The sequence below is a fragment of the Talpa occidentalis genome, unplaced genomic scaffold (genome assembly GCF_014898055.3).
Source record: "Talpa occidentalis isolate TD23 unplaced genomic scaffold, MPIMG_talOcc4v2.1 talOcc4.10, whole genome shotgun sequence".
NCBI lineage: Eukaryota > Metazoa > Chordata > Mammalia > Eulipotyphla > Talpidae > Talpa > Talpa occidentalis.
In genome coordinates this window covers 19,227,541-19,248,230 of record NW_023600993.1, presented here as the reverse complement: position 1 = coordinate 19,248,230, position 20,690 = coordinate 19,227,541, and the positions used below count along the sequence as shown (strand labels likewise).

At 34.1% G+C, this 20,690-nt stretch overlaps 1 protein-coding gene across 2 annotated transcripts in view; it reads left to right on the top strand.

The window, feature by feature from the left end:
• The window catches only part of TOP2B (DNA topoisomerase II beta), a 55,968-nt gene that overhangs the window by 23,257 nt on the left and 12,021 nt on the right, over window positions 1–20,690 (top strand). For both annotated transcript variants that reach the window (XM_037525216.2, XM_037525225.2), the window contains exons 11-27: window positions 1,355–1,493; window positions 1,785–1,942; window positions 2,093–2,218; window positions 3,472–3,582; window positions 3,664–3,769; window positions 6,377–6,486; window positions 6,803–6,895; window positions 6,979–7,093; window positions 9,173–9,294; window positions 9,476–9,624; window positions 10,225–10,456; window positions 13,308–13,442; window positions 14,018–14,218; window positions 16,165–16,360; window positions 16,506–16,597; window positions 19,221–19,376; window positions 19,533–19,616. In XM_037525216.2, the coding sequence (XP_037381113.1) occupies window positions 1,355–1,493; window positions 1,785–1,942; window positions 2,093–2,218; window positions 3,472–3,582; window positions 3,664–3,769; window positions 6,377–6,486; window positions 6,803–6,895; window positions 6,979–7,093; window positions 9,173–9,294; window positions 9,476–9,624; window positions 10,225–10,456; window positions 13,308–13,442; window positions 14,018–14,218; window positions 16,165–16,360; window positions 16,506–16,597; window positions 19,221–19,376; window positions 19,533–19,616 (2,325 nt within the window). The remainder of the gene's footprint in view (window positions 1–1,354; window positions 1,494–1,784; window positions 1,943–2,092; window positions 2,219–3,471; window positions 3,583–3,663; window positions 3,770–6,376; window positions 6,487–6,802; window positions 6,896–6,978; window positions 7,094–9,172; window positions 9,295–9,475; window positions 9,625–10,224; window positions 10,457–13,307; window positions 13,443–14,017; window positions 14,219–16,164; window positions 16,361–16,505; window positions 16,598–19,220; window positions 19,377–19,532; window positions 19,617–20,690) is intronic.

Below are 20,690 nucleotides of genomic sequence, written 5' to 3'. Positions count from 1 at the left end.
CACATATTAAATATGCATATATAAAATCTCTTTATATATGTTTGTTACTGGGAATGTAAAGATGAATACATCATTATAGTTTGGTGGAGGAATGTGGTATAATTGCCATAGAGATAAGGTATTTATCAAATTCCAGTACTGGAATTTCAAAGGTAGATTCTTACAAACAAAAGTTACAGTTTTTCAGATTTAAGTTTTATGCTTATGGAAATGTACTTTTGATTCTAGTCATAATAAATTCTGAATACAAATTATCCTATGTAATACTTTCCCAAGTTTTTGCCCTCATAAGTTATTGTCATGAAGTGATTTGATTTTAGATTTTATGCCTTTTTACTGGTGGATTAAGTTTACATGTGGCAGTATAATTTACCTATTTATAAATCCAAAATAGTATATAAAGCTCTACACCTAAAATCAAACTATCCAGGATGATGAAAAATAAATAGCTGCAACTTGGAGATGTTTTGTTTTGTCTTCTTTTTGGGTTAACATGTGCGATTCACTGCAGGATGACACATAGTATATAATGTTGAAATCCTCATTATCAAAATTTTTATTTTTGTTTATTTTTAAAAGATTTATTTATGCACATAAGAGCTGGGGACAGGCCAGAGGTGTGGGGGGTGAGAGGATTCACCAGAGACAGAGTGGGGAATAGAACAGGCAGATTGACCGAAGTACACTGCTGAGAGGAGCAGCGGGCGAGCCGGAAGAGGTCTGCTGCACCATGTGGGTTGTTCCCTGGCCGGCGGGGGGATCAAACTCATGCTGCAGAGGCTGCGGAGAGCTTCATAGGTTGCGTCTTAGCCCCTTGCACCACCAGGGAGGCCCACCAAACTTTAAAGAATTAATCATAAGTGCTTGAGTTTATCCAAATATTCCCCTAAAGTTTATACACATACACGCGCACACACACGTACATACATACATATGCATGTCATAGTGAATTCAAGATGCATATTTTCTGTTGAATATCAGAAATATCAGTGTCTAGAACTTCCAGCTGCTAAATTCATGGGTGAACCAGCTTTCGTTGTGTTAATGTTAACAAAATGAGCTTTAGACAAAGTTACATGTGTTTTGAATGGAGCTTACTATAATAAAACTTCTTCATATGTATTAAAGTTGCCCTTTTTTCATGTGTTTATATTTCGGTGCAATAGGTCATGGTGTATAGCTGCCTGTGTTAGTTTTACTGTATTTAAAATTTACTAACATATGTCATTATCATGATTGTTACTGGTTTGCCTTATAACAGCTTACAACTGCACAGATTCCAAGTATTATATTAGTTTTAGCTAAGTACATGAACTTCTGGTTTGTTTGTATATCATTATTCTTTGATTTTTAGGCCTCGAACTGTGGCATTGTAGAAAGTATCCTGAATTGGGTGAAATTTAAGGCTCAGACTCAGCTGAACAAGAAGTGTTCATCAGTAAAGTATAGTAAAATCAAAGGTATTCCCAAACTGGATGATGCTAATGATGCAGGTAAATTTAGAATTTTTTAAGGTTCTGATTTGTTTTCATTTATCCAGTTATAAAAATTTTTATTTCCCACATATAATTAAACTATCGATATATGTTTTTATATACAGCCTATAATTTTAATTAAAATTGCCACACACATACCACATTTTCAGGGTATAAGAATTCAGTAAGCTCATAATTAACCTATTATTGAATTTGATATGACATGTGGTATTTCACCATCATTGTATTCTTACTTTTTCTCATTGGTAAAATTGAGAGTAATTCAGAGTATGTCATTTTAAATTTCAGGTGGCAAACATTCCCTGGAGTGTACACTAATACTAACAGAGGGAGACTCTGCCAAATCTCTGGCTGTGTCTGGATTAGGTGTGATTGGGCGAGACAGATACGGAGTCTTTCCACTCAGGGGAAAAATTCTTAATGTACGAGAAGCTTCTCACAAGCAGGTATGTCCTTGTATGTGTGTGAACACACATATGTATCATACACATATATAATACTTTAACAAAATTGTTGAATTTTTACGTGTAAGTATGAACTAACTTCTTGTATATTTCAACACTTCACAATGCATTCAATTCTTTTCCTTTTTGCAGATTATGGAAAATGCAGAAATAAACAATATTATTAAAATAGTTGGTCTACAGTACAAGAAAAGTTATGATGATGCAGAATCTCTGAAAACATTACGCTATGGAAAGATTATGATTATGACTGATCAGGTTTGCTTGAAAGTTACCACAACTTTAAAACTTTTTTATATTGTCCTTTTGATATTTATTTTATGAAACTTGCTCCAAGATAGTATAAAGTGAGGAAGAAAACATTGTCTTAATAGCACTGTTTATATGAAGTATACTTTATATTATCTGGTTTATTGGTGACTATGTTTTTGACTACTTATTTTTAAAATGAAAAATGGGGCCTCCTCTGGTGGCGCAGTGGTTGAGCGCTGGGCTGCGGGGCTGCCCGTAGCCTCTGCAGCACCGTTTCGTTCCCAGGCCACCGGCGAGAGTCCCACAAAAATAAATAAATAAATAAAATGAAAAATGTTTTCAAATGCAATAAATAGGAAAAGAATAGAACATGTAGTATTATAAAACTAAAGCATACCTTGAAAAAATGGTGAAATTTTTAAGTGAGAAAGACAATGGTTACTGTTTGTATATAGTGGCATAATTTGGGATGCATAAAAACTTGGAGGACGTGTAGAAAATGGCAGCACTTAGGAGTAGGAAAGGACCTGAAAATTAAAATTTCATAGTATCCAACTTTTGTCTTTTGTATACTATAATTAAAAGCATTTTTAGAGAAAATATTCAACTGAAGAAGTTGTTATATATTGTTTTAAGGAGAAATTGAGCAGTTTTATGTGATGAAGAGCCTTGGGAATATCTATACTTCATGGATTTCTCCTTCCATTGTCCAAAATGCATTATGATCATGTTTATGTATATGCATGCTTATTCTTTTAATAAACTCTGAGTAAACTTTAAAACATAGAATAATAGTATCTTATAGGAAAATTCAGTCTATATTCTTTGAATTTTAATAGTTTTTTTTAAAGATTTATTTTTATTTATGCATATAAGAAATGGGGTACAGGCCAGAGGTGCAGGGGTTAAGAGGATTCATCAGAGACAGAGTGGGCAACAGAACAGGTGGATTGACTGAAATACACTGCTGAGGGGAGCTGCAGGCGAGACAGGAGAGGTCTGTTGGGCCGTGTGGGTCAGCTACCTGGCCGACAAACTCATGCTGCAGTGGCTGCGGATAGCTTCATAGTGCTGAGACTTAACTCTTTGCACCACCAGGGAGGCCCAAAATATAGTTTTTTTACTGCCATCATCTAAAGAGTATCCATTATTTAATAAAACACAGTTCTAAGTTTAGAAAATGTATCTGTGCTGTATTCATATATTTAAAATTTGGTTATATATTTCATAAAATTATAGCATTCTTTTCTAACTTTTAGGATCAAGATGGTTCTCACATAAAAGGTCTGCTTATTAATTTCATCCATCACAATTGGCCATCACTTTTGAAGCATGGTTTTCTTGAAGAGTTTATTACTCCTATTGTAAAGGTACTTTTTACATTAATATATTTGTATACTGTTGTCTTAAAGGATAGCAGAAAAACTTAATTTCTTTTCTTTTAATTTAAGGCAAGCAAAAATAAGCAGGAACTTTCCTTCTACAGTATTCCTGAATTTGATGAGTGGAAAAAACATATAGAAAACCAGAAAGCCTGGAAAATAAAATATTACAAAGGTTTGTATTTTAAAATATTTAAATTTTGTGAAGTTTCTACTGATATAAGTTTATTAACTTTGTCTTTTTGACTGCAAAAATAATTGCTAATTTTTAAAGAAAATTTCAGTGAAGTAGAGGTAATGGGCTTCCTATATATTTAAAAATTACTATTTCCTGCACTATCTTGTTTCATTTAACAGTTTTCATTCCTACTCATTAGTTTGAAATAACTTCCAGAGATTTTTTTTTTTTAAGATTTATTTATGTGTACAAGAACTGGGATACAGGCCAGAGGTGAGAGGGGGGTGAGAGGATTCACCAGAAACAGAGTGGGGAACAGAACAGGCAGATTGACTGAAATACACTGCTGAGGGGAGCAGCAGCGAGTCAGGAGAGGTCTGCTGCACCATGTGGGTAGCTCCCTGGCCGGCTGGGGATCGAACTCTTGCTGCGGTGGCTGTGGATAGTTTCATAGGCTGCATCTTAACCCCTTGCACAACCAGGGAGGCCCTAACTTCCAGAAATTTTTATATATCTATAGATCTTTATATATATTTAAAAATATGTATAACATGTATATAAAATATTTTGGTATGTAACACTAAAAGAATTTTTTTAATGCTCAAAATACCATTATCATAACTTTAAAACATTAAATATTCACTGTTTGTTTTCCTGGTTATATCAAAATGTTTATCAGGCCAGGATCCAAAGAAGGTCAATAATCACATCTTATGACTCTTTTTAAAATTTTTTTTAGATTTTTATTTATGTGTACAACAACTGGGGTGTAGGCCATAGGTATGAGGGATGAGAGGATTCACCCAAGGCAGAGTGGGGAGCTGAACAGGCAGATCCACTGAAATACACTGCTGAGGGAAGAATTGGGCGAGGCAGGAAGAGTCTGCTGTGCCGTGTGCATTAGTGCCCTGGCTGGGATTGAACTCTTGCTGTAGTGGCTGGCAATAGCTTGATAGTGCCGAGACTGTAACCCCTGCGCCACCAGGGAGGCCCCTCTTAAAATCCTTTTAACTTAACATTGTTTATTTCTTTGTATTTTTCCTTGCAGTTCAAAAAGTTGGGTTCTTTGTATTATTTCCCACATTCTGGATTTTGCTGTTTAGGCCTATAGTTTCATTAAATACTTAGCAAGTTTCTCTGTCCTTTATTTTTTGTTATCTGGTACTTAAATAGGAGAGTTGATCATATTTGGATCAGAGTTATATGGCAAAAACATTGAATAGTTGATGATTTGTACTTAGGTCTAGAGGCTTGTATTAGCTGATTTATTAAAATTGTTCAGTTGCTACAGGTGTCATCATCTTGATCTGTCAGCTTTTGAACTAATGATTTGAAACAGCCATTGATGCTCATGATTCACTTAAATATTTTTTTTCAGTAGTTTTGATTTTTGAGTTTTTAAAAGAAGTATGAAACCTGACATTCTCTTATCTCTTACTCCCACCTTTAAAAAAATCTTTACTGACTAGTTATGTGAAGTGCTAAAACTTACACTGTTGCAATTACTGATAGACATGGTGCTAGCTGGAAAGGTTAAAGTTTTCTAAATATCCTGGTTATTTCTAATGTATCCCTCAGGGATTTTGGACAGCTTTTGTGTTTTAAAAAAATCTTAGTATAGGGCCTCCTTGGTGGCTCAATGAGTTAAGTCTCAGCACTCTGAAGCTAGATCCCTGGCCAGGGAGATGATCCATATAGTGCAGCCAACCTCTCCTGTCTCGCCCCTGCTCCCCTCAGCAGTGTATTTCAGTCAGTCTACCTGTTCTGCTACCCACTCTGTCTCTGGTGAATCCACTCACTCTCCTACCCCACCTCTCTGTTTTACACCCCAGCTTTGTATGCATAAATAAATAAATCTTAAAAAAAAAGTCTTAGAATAGTGTTTATTGAGCCTATAATAAGCAATTGGATCTGATACACTTTTGGCTGACAATTATTGCAGTTCATTTCACGTGTAAGGAGCATTGAAAGCAATAGCATGTGACTATAATACAGTGACATGATTTTCGTGAAAGCAGTCCTCTTAAGGTGATTTAATTTTAAATCATTAGCTATGGAATGAAAATGGTTAAATGTTGCAGTGTACACTCTGTATTCAATGACATAACAAATGTTTTTATAATATACAGACCTTTTTTGGAAATAAAGGCAGAAACAGTTCCCTCCACCTCCCAATTTTTTTCAGCTTTCAGAGGTATAATTGATGATTAAAATTATTTATAGTTAAGAAGTACATGATCTGATATGCATATACTTTGTAAAAAGGTTACAGTAATTGCTAACACATCCATCATTTCACACAGTTACTCGGGGTGAGAGAGAGAGTGTGTATGTGTGTATGTGTGTGTGTATAACATTTAAGATTTACTCTTTGCAATTTTTGAGTCTGCTGCATGATGTTATTGATGGCAGCCATCACGTGGTACATTAGATCTCTAAAATTTAATTTTATAGCTGAAAGTTTGTACCTTATGATGGACATGTGCCCACTTACCCCACCTTTAAGCCCCTGACAACCACCATTCTACTTTTTCTTTGACTTTTTAGTGAGATAATACAGTATTTATCTTTGCCTGACTTATTTTCACTTTTTTAAATTGTAAGGGTTGGGTACCAGTACAGCTAAAGAAGCAAAGGAATATTTTGCTGATATGGAAAGGCATCGTATTTTGTTTAGATATGCTGGTCCAGAAGATGATGCTGCCATTACCTTGGTAATGAAGTTAATATTTAAAAATATTTCCTAATATCCATTCTCTTGTCTGCCATAGTTTTCTTCCTAGTCTTGGTTCCTATGATAATTCTTTTTGTATTCTAATGTCCAAACTATTTAATTTTAGTATTCCCCCACCCCTACCAGATTATGCCATTAATTTATTATTCATAGTTCTTTAACTGAGAGGCCTGTGTTCAATGTATTTTCAATAAAGGCATATTGGAAATAATGTCTCAAATTAATATTTAGATATTTGCCTTTGTAAAGTTTTAATTTTATAGTGAAATTTTAATGTGTGAAATTGTTACCTTCAGGCATTCAGTAAGAAGAAGATTGATGACAGAAAAGAGTGGTTAACAAATTTTATGGAAGATCGGAGACAGCGTAGGTTACATGGCTTACCAGAGGTTAGTCATAAAGAGTAGTGATTTGGGGGAAGAACAAGACTAAAATTCATGCAGTAATAATGACAATATAACTTTCCTCTTAGCAATTTTTATATGGTACAGCAACAAAGCATTTGACCTACAATGATTTCATCAATAAGGAATTGATCCTTTTCTCAAACTCAGACAATGAAAGATCTATACCATCTCTAGTTGATGGTAAGTGGCCTTTAAAAAAGTTTTATAATCTCATATACTTTAAATTTCACTTTCATGTACTTTAAGCCATCCTTATAATAAACTGTGAAATTCTGAAGTTGCTGTTGAGATATCTTGTTAGGACTGAATTTTTATATATATATATATATATATATATATATATATATATATATATGTAATATGTATATTACATCATTGTTCATTTTTGTACAGTGTATACTTTCTCCTCTCAAGTGTAGTCCCCATAAAATTCCCACCACCAAGTCACCTGTGAACCATCACCTTTGTCCCTGTGTTCTTCCCTCCTGTTTTGATCGTTCTGCCTCCCCCTCCCTTGCAGAATGTCTGATTTATATAGTTGCCTGCTAATTTTTTTTTATTTTTTTCCTGATCCCTTATTTGGTTCTCCTGTATTCCTCCTATAAGTGAAACCATCTGATAATTTTCCTTTTGGTTTATTTCACTGAGCATAATCCTTTCTAGCTCCATCCATGTTGCTGCGAATGATGTGGCTTTTGCAGTGTTCCCCCACCCCTACCAGATTATGCCCTGCTTTCATAGTTCTTTAATTGAAAGGCATGTGTTCAAATGTATTTTCAATAAAGGCATATTGGAAAAGCCTTTAATTTCTCAGAAATTAATAATTAGATATTTGCCTAATATCTGTTTAGATATTTGCCTAATTATTAATCTAATTATTAATTAACTATTTGCCTAATTAGGGAAATAATTAGGCAAATAATTTAAAATCAGATTCCTTCCCCCCAACTTTTTTTTCAGTTTTCAGAGGTATAATTGATGATTAAAATTACGTATAGTTAAGAAGTTCATGATATGATACGTGTATACTTTGTAAAATGGTTACAGCAATCACTAACACATCCATCATTTCACACAGTTACTGGCTGTGTGTGCACACCCCTGCAATAAAAACAGTGGTGCAGGTATCCTTTTGAATTGTTTTTGTGTCTTTTGGGTAGATTTCTAGGCGTGGAATTGCTGGGTCATATGGTAGCTACATTTTTAGTAGTTTGAGGAACCTCCGACACAGCTTTCCATAGCAGTTGGACCAGTTTGCATTCCCACCACATCCTCTTACTACCTGGTAGTTAGAGCAGATTTGGTCTTTTACTAGGGCTTTTTAATTTTTACTTTATAGCTTTTAGCAAATTAGTTAATATTTGTGATCCTTGGTTTGTAATTAAGGACAGATGGCTTAACCCATCCATCTAAATTCTTGCTTTAAGTTATATCCCCTTCTGTGAAGTGTCTCTAACAATTACAGTCTAAATTGGTGTAAGATGCCTAAACTTCAGTAACATGTGTCTCTCGTGCTAATTTTGCCTCCTCAATTAGATTATACATTCTTAAAGAACCTGCCTGTATTTTATCATCCTCTTTTTTTCTATCATGCTCTGATGAGGACCATAGCTATCACATACTGAAAAATTTATTACTATGCGCATTGGCCTAGAGCAACAAAGATATGGAAACACAGAGTGCTTTGTTTGTATTATTTCATGTAATTCTTATGATCACCCTACTAGGAAGGTAATTATTTCTATTATACTGATGACACTGGAGGCTTACTAGCTTAGTTATGGGTGTATGGCCAGGTTGAGAAGAGTTTCCTGATTAGTGTGATTCTAATGCCTGAATTCTTAACTACCAAGGTAATGCCTTCTTAGGGTTTTTCTGATTTGGGATCTCTAAAAATAGATTTTAGGGTCACTGATTTTCTGATATTTTAGTTGCAACTGGCGTTTTGGGAAAATGAGCCTTTAAAAATTCCTGTGAAAGGAGTTTATTGCTACTGAATAGGTCTTTAAGACAAGGAAATGGCCTTCCAATTGTGGTATTCTACTTTTGGAATAGATTGAGATGGTATAAAAACATTGTTAGTGTATTCTCACTTTATTATGGAATCTCAAGTAGTATTTTTAGTCAGTTATTTTTCAAAAGCAAATGTGTCTTTGCTTTTTTCTCTTGAATATATAGAACATGGTTGACATTAACAGGAAAACTGAAATTGTAGCTTGAGTAATACTTTTAAAAGAGGATTGTTCTCTTTAACAATAGGTTTTAAGCCAGGCCAACGAAAAGTTTTATTTACCTGTTTCAAGAGGAATGATAAACGTGAAGTAAAAGTTGCTCAATTGGCTGGATCTGTTGCTGAAATGTCTGCTTATCATCATGGAGAAGTAAGCATTAAGACTGGAATCATTTGAGAAATATATTTACTGGCTTGGGGGATAATAAGCTATTTTCCCTTTTATAAAGGATTTGGAAAGTAAAAGAATCCAGAGTTTGGGCTTTAATAAAAACTAGGAAATGCATTTAGAAAGTTTAGAGTATTAATTAATATTCTGTCCTGTTCTATAGCAAGCATTGATGATGACTATTGTGAATTTGGCTCAAAACTTTGTGGGAAGTAACAACATTAACCTGCTTCAGCCTATCGGTCAGTTTGGAACTCGACTTCATGGTGGCAAAGATGCTGCAAGCCCTCGTTATATTTTCACAATGTTAAGGTAACTGTTTGCTGATACAATGATACAAAGTTGTGTTTGAAGTTTATTGGCATTAACTAAATGTTTATAGAATTGTAACTGTGATGACATATGATTGTATATTCTAGTACCTATGGACCTTTCCAATTATTTGATGATAGAATTTGTTGATCTCAATTTTTATGAGTTATTGGTGGCACTAGTCATAATGAACGTAGGTGTTGTGTGTGTGTGTGTGTGTGAGAGAGAGAGAGAGAGAGAGAGAAAAGAGAGAAGAGAGAGAGAGAGAGAGAGAGAGAGAGAGAGACCCAACTTTACTTTTTAGGCTATATATGGGTTTTGTGGTTTAGTTAGAATAAGAGGAAATCACTAAAAAATTTTCTTAACACTTAAGAATTTAGATAGGTTGATAAGTACATAAGTAAACTAAGGCTATTCTGACTTTGCTCAGAAATATATTTGGTAGTATGGTTAGGTAAATTTGTCATTAAGTACATGTTCAAAACTTTTAAAAATGCATTCTTTTTATGCAGTCTTTTCAAAGATTTATTGAAATAGTCTTTCTATATAAAGTTTTATTTCCTGAAACCATGACCTTTTCGTTATTTTTCATTTCATTAGCTCTCTAGCAAGACTGCTTTTTCCTGCTGTTGATGACAACCTGCTTAAATTCCTTTATGATGATAATCAACGGGTAGAGCCTGAGTGGTATATTCCCATAATTCCTATGGTTTTAATAAATGGTGCTGAGGGCATTGGTACTGGATGGGCTTGTAAACTACCCAACTATGATGCTAGAGAAATTGTGAACAATGTCAGACGAATGCTGGATGGCTTGGATCCTCATCCCATGGTAATTACTTAGAGCTTACTGTCAATACTTTTTATTTAACATAATAGACTACAAAGTCCAGTCATTTTAGAAAAGTAATGGAACTATTTTTATTTTAGAATATATTATACACAATAAAGACATTATTGGCATGTAATTTGATATGTGCTTAGAGTAAAATGTATCAACTTTGGAAAAAAGCCTGGAGATAAGATTTATGGAGAGAAACTTTGTTGAAATTTTAAAATACTCCTTATTTCAGATATGAAATATCTAAATTATAGAGAATAATGCTTTTATGACAAAATTACAGCTAACTTTTTGTTCTCAAACAATTAAATGTTGTAAGGGTGCTTAAAAACATACTGTATATTTTAATTTAGTAATATTTTTAATTTTTGTCTATTTTTACAACATTTATTATGTTCAGTTCTCCCAAAAATTCCTCCAAGAAAAACCTCATAAAACTGACCTTTTCCACATGGTTTTAAGTCACCTGGGAACTTTCCTTTATCATGATATATTTAAATAAAATATTTTTAATACAGAAATGATACTGCTCATTATAGAAAATATAAATAAGCAAAAAAGAAAATATCCTTTATAAACCAACCATGTAGAAACAAAATTTTAATTTTTAATTTTATTTAACATCATTTTTCATTTTTATACAATGTATTCTTTATCATCTCAGGTATAGTTCCTGAGGAATTCCCACCACCAATTTACCTGTGTACCATCACCATAGTCCCTTGGGCTCTTCTCATCCCTGTTTTGAGCCAACTCCCCTGCTGTTCCCCCCCCCCCCCCGCTGTGCTGCTGAATGTCTCTGGTTTATAGTCACCTGTTGATTTTGATTTATTATATTACTTTTTTTTTTCCTGATCCCTTATTTGGATTCCCTATATTCCTACTCTAAGTGGAACCATCTGGTATTTTTCTTTTTCTTTCTGGCTTATTTTACTGAGCATGATCCCTTCCAGCTCCATCCATGTTGCTGTGAATGGCATGAGTTTATCTTTTTTGATTGCTGAGTAATATTTTATTGTGTGTATATACCACATCTTCTTGATCCAATCATCTGTTTTGGGGCATTTAGATTGTTTCAATAGCTTACCTATTGTAAATGGTGCTGTAATAAATACAGGGGTGCAGGTGTCCTTTTGAATTAATGTTTTTTTGTCCTTTGGGTAGATACCTAGAAGTTGAATTGCTGAATCCTATGGAAGCTCCACTGTTAGCAGTTTGAGGAACTTCCATACATCTTTCCATAGTGATTAGACCAATTTGCATTCCCCCCAGTAGTGTAGGAGAGTTCCTTTTTCTCCACATCCTCGCCAACATTTGTTGTTGCTAGTTTTTTTAATTTTTATTTTATTTTATTTATTTTTAAAGATTTATTTATGCATACAAGTAGAGGGGTACAGGCCAGAGGTGTGGGGGGTGAGAGGATTCACCAGAGACAGAGTGGGGAACAGAACAGGCAGATTGACTGAAATACATTGCTGAGGGGAGCAGTGGGCGAGTCAGGAGAGGTCTGCTGTGCCATGTGGTTTGCTTCCTGGCCGGGGATCAAACTCCTGCTGCAGAGTCTGCAGTTAGCGTCATAGGTTGCCTCTTAACCCCTTGTGCCACCAGGGAGGTTCTGCTAGATTTTTTAATATATGCCATTCTCACTGATGTAAGATGCTATCTCATTGTGATTTTGATTTGCATTTCCCTGATTACAAGTGATGTTGAACATTTTTTCTTACGCCTGTTGGCCATTTGCATTTCCTTTTTGGAGAAGTGTCTCTTTAGCTCTTCTGCCCATTTTTTGACTGGATTGTTTTACTTTGTTTTTGTTGAGTTTTGTTAGCTCTTTGTAGATCTTTGTGATCAGCCCCTTATCATTAGTATTGTGTGCAAAAATTTTCTCCCAATCAGGGTGTCTCTTGGAAACAAAATTATTTTTGTTAAATTTCATTTTTATATTACAAACGAAATTAGGTTATAATGATTTTGGTTTAAGATCTGTTTCCCCCTTAAACACTTTAAGGTACCTAAAAATATTTGTAATGAAGTGTCAAATTACTTGTTACGGTTATTGCATTTTATTTTCATTCTTTTAGAATATATATGAGACACATAAACAATGCTATATATATGACACTGTGTTAAGTGGTGAGATGATGGACTATTATTCTTGCTCTCTTCAAAGTTAATCTGTAGTAAAGACATCAGGACTTGAAGGTTATAGTGACAAAAGTCTCAATAATAGCTCAGTATGCCAGAAGGACTCCCCTATGTTATATGCCTAATTTCTTAATGATAATAACTATAAATTTTAGAAAAGGGAAGAGATCACTTGTAACAGTGAAAAAGATGAGTAAGACTTATATGGGTGAATGAGGTGTGGGGAGCTGAAATTGTGCCAGGGCTGGTACAGAGCAAGTGAAAATAAGAATATTCAAAATATTCAAGCAAAATATGTGGAAAGAGTAGTGATCTGCAAGGCAAATAAGTCAGTGTAGAAGAGATAGGAAGATAAACTGGGTCAGATAGTGGGAAGCTTTGAATGTACCATCCCAGGAATTTGCCTTTAAAAGACTATTAATCTAGGGAGAAGGAGATATGGAGGTCATACATTAACAAAAATTTGTTCAGGAAGACTATGAAAGACACTAAGGTTTTGAGATGGGGGGTTGTTCAGATTATATTAACAGAAACTGAATTCAAGGTTGATTGCTTTTTTGGAGAGATACTGTTGAGGATGAGTAACTCAGTTTGTCACAGTAATCTGTTAGCAAGAGTAGACTAAGGGGTCTAATGTGTGGTACTGATACTCTAGAGAAAAGACAGGGTATTAAGTTAGTTTTATTTTTCTCTGCAGCTTCCAAACTACAAAAACTTTAAAGGAACAATCCAAGAACTTGGTCAAAACCAATATGCAGTCAGTGGTGAAATATTTGTGGTGGATAGAAACACAGTAGAGATTACAGAGCTTCCAGTTAGAACTTGGACACAGGTTAGTATGTGAGCTGCCTGGAGTAGGGCATTGCATTGAGCAATTCTTTTGGTAAGAATGTGATTCCATCATTGTGTGTTCTATGTATGTCTTGTATTTAAAAATACCTATGTATATTTTGAGCCATTCAGATGTTTAAATATTTAAATAGTAATTATTTTAACTTACCTAACTGTAAAAAGACTAACTTTTGAAGAGATTATTATTTTGTTTACTTGAAATGGATAGAATGGTGTGCAAGAAATAGTATTTTAAAATCTTATGATCAGTAACTTCATGTCAATATTGTCACAAATCTAAAAGTATTCATGTCATCTCTTGTCAATTCTAGTTGATGTCACCATCTTCATACTTAGCCTTTCCCTTTGGAGTATGATAAGATCAGAACCACTACCTCACCACTGAAATTTCTCTATTTTATTTTATATAGTGACTGGGTAGGAGATTATAGAGATAGAGGTTTTGGGTTTTTTTCTCTACTGAATTTGAGAACTGAAAAATAAATCACATGACTTATAGTATGAGAACATGAATGCGTGTCATGAAAATATTACTTATTTTAAAACCTTTTATAGGTATACAAAGAACAAGTTTTAGAACCAATGCTGAATGGAACAGATAAAACACCAGCATTAATTTCTGATTATAAAGAATATCATACTGATACAACTGTGAAATTTGTGGTGAAAATGACTGAAGAGAAACTAGCACAAGCAGAAGCTGCTGGATTGCACAAAGTTTTTAAACTTCAAACTACTCTTACTTGTAATTCCATGGTAATTGCTTAGATTTGCTATTAATCCTTTGTATTTGCTATAAATTGAATTGCAATTGTGTTCATGATGGGAGTGCCTGCAAGTCTGAATGAGTTTTTCCTCAGTATATTTGCTTGAGAAACTCTATTAATGTTCACTGCTCTCAACCTCAACTCTGTATTTGTGCATTTGGGCTTGAGAATACAGGATACACACATCTGACTGAAAGTTGTAAGAATGATTGTTGCAGGGTTTTCATGTGTCTTCTGCTTGTCTCTACTAGCACTTTAAATTGTGGAGTACTTTTCTCCTCGTAACTATTTTACTAAACTTGTATATTTGTGTTTATAAATAATTGGGGGGAAAGGTAAAAAAATGAATATGTATAATTTATCCTTGTTCCATTTTGAGTTAGCTTTTTGATCTAAAAGAGTAAAAGAAAAAATTCAGCAGTAACATAGTGGCTGAGAAAAAGTACCTTAATTTGCCAAGAAGAGCTGATAGAAAAAGGAGAAAAAATAATAGAGAAGTAAAGGACTTTGAATTATAGCATAAATATTTTTTTTTTTAAAAAAAGAGGCAAATGCACATCCATTGAGCATCTGGGGGAGAGAGAAATTTAACTTTTTTTAAGATAGGTTTATTGAGGTAATATTGATTTATAATACTCTTATATGTTTTAGGGATATGGGTTCATAGCTCTATAAATGTATGTAATCACACTACACTTAACCATCAAAACTCCAGTAATGCTCCACCAAAATTCACTGGGCACCCCCACACATTTTCCTCTCACCCCCCAACCCTCTCTTTCTGGTGGCCTCAATTCTGTAGTCAGATTTCAAGGGTTTCTTTTGTTTTTGTCTGTTCTTTGTTTTCTATATTCCACACATGAATGAAATCATCTAGGATGGATGTCTTGCTACTTCTGACTTACTTTGCTTGGCATAATCCTTGTTAGTCCATTCACATCATAAATGACAAGATTTTTTTTTTTTTTTTAATTCTTGCCATTTGTGACAACATGGATGGAACTGGAGAGGGATTATGCTAAGTGAAATAAGGAGGACGACAAATACTGGTTGATCTCACTCATGTGGAGTGCAGGACTGTGGGTGCTTTAGTGGTGGATGTGGTCTAGTGACATACATCTCAGGAGGTGTGAATCTATTCCCTTAAATCATAAAGAGTATTGTAAACCAATGTTACATCAATTTAAACAGAAGATGATTTTTTTTTTATAACTGAGTTGTGATCTATTATGCATATATACCATGTCTTCTTTATCCATTCATCTGTCATTGAGCACTTAGATTATTTCTGTGGTTTGGCTGTTGGAAATATGGTGCTGTAATGAACATAGCAGTGTTCGTATCACTTTGAATTAGTGTTTTTGTATTCTTCAGGTAGACCCATAGGAGTGGAATTGCTGGATCATATGGTACATCTATTTTTAATATTTTGATAAACCTTCATAGAGACTGGAATAGGCTACGTTCCTACTAATAGTGTAGACGGTTCTTTTTTCACCACACTCTCACCAATACTTGTTGTTTCTGGTCTTTTTGATATGGGACATCACAAATGTGAGGTAGTGTCTCAATGTGGTTTTATTTGCATTTGTCTGATTAAATTTAGCATTTTTAAACTTAGAGGAAAGTATAATTCTACTTTGGAAAAAAGTTTGTCTTAGGTGATTTTATAGCTACTTTATTAAAAAACCTTTTATTAAGGACCTATTTTTATCTTTCAAAATTATTTCTATTTTAAATATTTTCATTTGTTCTTTAGAATCACTACGGGAATATTTACAGAAGTGTGCCTAATAGTTTTGGTTCTGTTTAATGGCTTTATGGGTTGGTGTGTGTCCATGTTAAATGTATTGTGGTTATGCATTTAAAATAATACACAAATCAAAAATACCAATACAATTTATGTAATCTTCAAAAACTTTGTGTTTTGCTCAGGTGCTCTTTGATCACATGGGATGCCTGAAAAAGTATGAAACTGTGCAAGACATTTTGAAAGAATTCTTTGATTTACGATTAAGTTACTATGGTTTACGTAAGGAGTGGCTTGTAGGAATGCTGGGAGCAGAATCTACAAAACTTAACAATCAAGCCCGTTTTATTTTAGAGAAGATACAAGGGAAAATTACCATAGGTAAGATAACCTTTAAAAATTTGAACGTTAGTTAAAATGGAAAAAAAAATCTTAATTAATAGAAGACATTTTTTATCAGTAGAATATAAACAAATACAAATTGAATCTCTTTTCTTGATCCTAACTTTATTTTTCCCTCACATAGAGAATAGGTCAAAGAAAGATTTGATTCAAATGTTAGTCCAGAGAGGTTATGAATCTGACCCAGTGAAAGCCTGGAAAGAAGCACAAGAAAAGGTAATCATTTGCAGAACAAGACATTTAGAGAAGCTTTTAAAAGCAACTTCAAAACAAACCAAAAACCCAAACCCTAAAATTTAAATTTAGTACTGCTAAAGGTGCTGAGTTGTCTGTCTGGAGACTGAAGTCTTCTGTTTATCCACAGAACAGATACAGTACAGGAATTTGCAGTGCATACCCACCACAAAGCACTTTGCCAGTGTGACTCAACCAGGGCCTGGAGAAATGACTCCAGGTGTGAGAAGGTAGCTCAGTCTCCTTGGCCTTTTTTTCTGAGCCTGCCATTCAAGGGTGTCAGTGTGGTGGTGGTTTTTGTGAGGTGCATGTATACTATCTGGGAACTATGCTGATAGCACATAAATCATTTCACACTGGTTAGTCCATGGTCACGTGGTGTCCAGTCACCATTCACTTGATTGGTTTCAGTTTATGTTTGGGAAGACTACAGACAAAATGGTCATGATTACAGTGTTTATTGAGCACCAGGTATGTGCTCTGTGCTGTGCTTAGATCTCTGGCAGGAGATTTAAACACTAGAACTTCAGATTAAAAGTCTGATGTTTTAGTAATTGTCCATTTCAGATCATAAAGTACTAATATTCAATGAATGGAATATTGAAACTTCGAGATTTCTCCAGAATTAGTTTCTTGTTCTTGAGTATGATTAAAAAAATTTAAAGACAGCACAATATTGTGATTGAGAACACAAATGTACAAGAGGAATAAAATTGGGAATTTTTTTGATATTTAGATTATTGTGTATATACGATATTGATGTTAACATCTTAAAAAAAAAGTTATGGTCATGTGACATACTTGAATGAAACTTCAAACTTCCCTACACTTAAGTTCTCAACCATAATGTTTTTCATATTTTTCATCAAACTACATTGAAATACTGCTTTTGTTTATGTGATTTAAACTTTTTTCAATTTTGAACAGTCAATAGAATGACACATTAGAGCGAATAAAACTAGTATGTATAGTTTAGCAATTACATATTAATAGGCTTACTCATTTTTTGAGGAAAATGGGGAAACATACAGAATTAAGATGAATGCCTTTCTTTCAGTGTTTTATTGCATGTTTTAAACCCCAAATTAAGGTTTACACCCTACTTGCCCTTTTGATTAACTGTGGGCTAAAACTTTAAAAAAATAACTAGTAAGCTAATGAATTTAATGCATATTTTTAAAAAGATAAGATACTTAGTGTTTGAGAATCCCCTTCAGGTGGAAGTAGACTTTGTTGGTAAAACCTCGAGTTTGGTTTTAACTTCATTGTCACCATTAAAGTTTTCTCAGCATCTTGGTCATGTATTCAATTTAGGGGTTCAGATAATGAAAGAAACTGCTCTTACAAGGGTGTCCCATTGTATAGAGTTGGAGAAGAGAGGATTACAAAGCAGATGACTAGAAGATTAGAGTTTATTCACATGCATAAAACTAATTCTGTTACTGGAACTTAAATTTTTCTTCATTTCTGAAAGTATACTTAATCAATCTTATTTTAATACTGATAGATGCACATATTCATAGAGCCTCCATTAATAATTGTGAGTCATCAAAACACAGAGCTAATAGATTTCTAAAGTGCAGGTCTAGACAACATTTTATGACATCCTAGTAATGCCTAAATAGTAATATAACAACCTAAGTATTCCATAGCAACACATATTGTTTCATGAATTTTTAAAAACTGTAGAATTTATTAATTTTTCAGAATTTATCTAGGTACTTGTTAATCATCTATCAACAATAGCATTTCTTATTTGGCTCATGCTGTTTAACTGAATTTATAATTTTATGTAATGAAGCATCTTGGCAATTTTTGTTTTTATCTCTTCTAAAGTACACTTAAACTTTATTATATACATTATTTTCCTGAAATTAAAAATTTCTTTGCTTTATAGCGGGCCATGGCTAATTCAGTCATTTTAAGTTATCTGAGTGCCTTAAACAATTTAGATTATTTAATGGCTGTTATTTAAAATTTAAAGGGGTTGTTACATATAATAACCTCTAATTCATTGGCTTGTGAAATTTCATATTAGGCTAAGGGGATTTTTTTTTTTTAATAACCCCCTCACTGCCCCCAGGCTAAGGGGATTTTTTAACTGTAATCATTTCAGTGAAGAAAGACATGAGAAATTTTAGGATAGCCCTCACAATTCTTACTCTATCCCAACTCTTAAGTGAACTATTTCTCAGTGTTTACATTAATATACTTGCTTTAGAGGATTTTTCTTAAGAATCCATCCTTAGTCACTATGCCTTTGCTTATTTATTAAAACTGTAAAACATTCTTCAATAGTGATATTTTTTGGGTTTCAAATCATTCACTCATCACTAAAAATATATGACGAGATGCAATGATAAAATATTATTTCTCCATTAATTTTAAGATACGGTGACTTCTCATTTTGTGATGTAGTGTCTGGGCAAAACAGTTAATTTTCTTTGTAACTAATTTAGCAGATAATCTAAAAAAACTCTGTCAGCCTAAAGATGTAGCATTAGGAGTATAGCATTTGTGGAATTGTAAATTCAGTATTCGAGAAAATTCAACATTAATTTGATACTATACAGGACTTTAATATAAAGTTTATTATTTTTTACAGGCAGCGGAAGAGGAAGAAACACAAACCCAGCATGATGATAGTTCCTCTGATTCAGGAACTCCTTCAGGCCCTGATTTTAATTATATTTTAAATATGTCTCTGTGGTCACTAACTAAAGAAAAAGTTGACGAGCTGATTAAACAGAGAGATACAAAAGTATGAATTTTTGTGGGTTAAATAATTTGAAACTATATCAGTGTTATCATCTTTGTTTTTCTTTTTCCAAAAATAAGTACTTATACTTACTTTTCATACAATTTAAAATACAACTAAAAATGTTTTATGTTTAAATCATACCACTTTTTATTATAGGGGCGAGAGGTCAATGATCTTAAAAGAAAATCTCCTTCAGATCTTTGGAAAGAAGATTTAGCAGCATTTGTTGAAGAACTGGAAGTAGGTTAAGTTCCATTAAAATAAATTTGAGTTGGTAATGTTTGTGAAACGAATGAAAATGAAATCCATTAAAAATGAAATAAGCATACATTAAAAGGAAAATTTCTGATTTCTGATTAATATTAATGATATCCTAGTGTTTTATCACTGATGATTAATATAGTGAGACATGAAACCATTTTTGGTTATGCCTGTGTATTTCATTACTATTGAAAAGTCAGTACTCATTCCCAGTGAATATTACTCTTTCACTTATAATTTTTTTTTAAAGATTTATTTATGCATACAAGAACTGGGGTACAGGACAGAAGTGTGTGTGGGGGGGTGAGAGGACTCACCAGAGACAGAGTGGGGAACAGAACAGCAGAACAGGAAGATCGACTGAAGTACACTGCTGAGGGGAGCAGCGGGTGAGTCAGGAGAGGTCTGCTGCGCCATGTGGGTAGCTCCCTGGCTGAGGATTGAACTTGCATTGCAGTGGCTGCAAATAGCTTCATAAGTTGCGTCTTAACGCCTTGTGCCACCAGGGAGGCCCTCACTTATAATTCTTAACATTATTATTTGATGATTGAAGTTGATCTGAACAACTCATTTCATGTGGGCATTTTTTTTTTTTAAAGATTTATTTATTCATTTATACAAGCACTGGGTACAGTCAGAAGTGCGGGAGGGTGAGAGAATTCACCAGAGCCAGAGCAGGGAGCAGAGCAGGCAGAAGGACCGAAGTACACTGCTGAGGGGAGCAGCGGGTGGCAGGAGAGGTCTGCGTACCATGCGGGACCCTCCTCTGGTGGCCGGGGAGCAGCCGGGGATCGAACCCGCGCTGCAGAGGCTGTGGGCAGCCTGGCAACCCAGCGCTTAACCGCTGTGCCACCGGGGAGGCCCTCATGTGGGCATATTTTTGTTTCAAACATCTAAAAAGATTTAAATTTCATGTCTCTATCATATGTCTAATGATACCATTCAGTGACTATCATGTGTTAGCATGGCATTCTGTGTAATCCTCAGTGACCCTCCCACCCCCAAGTAAGAGAGGTTGTTTTAAACCTCTTGCACAAATGAAAATCCTAAGCT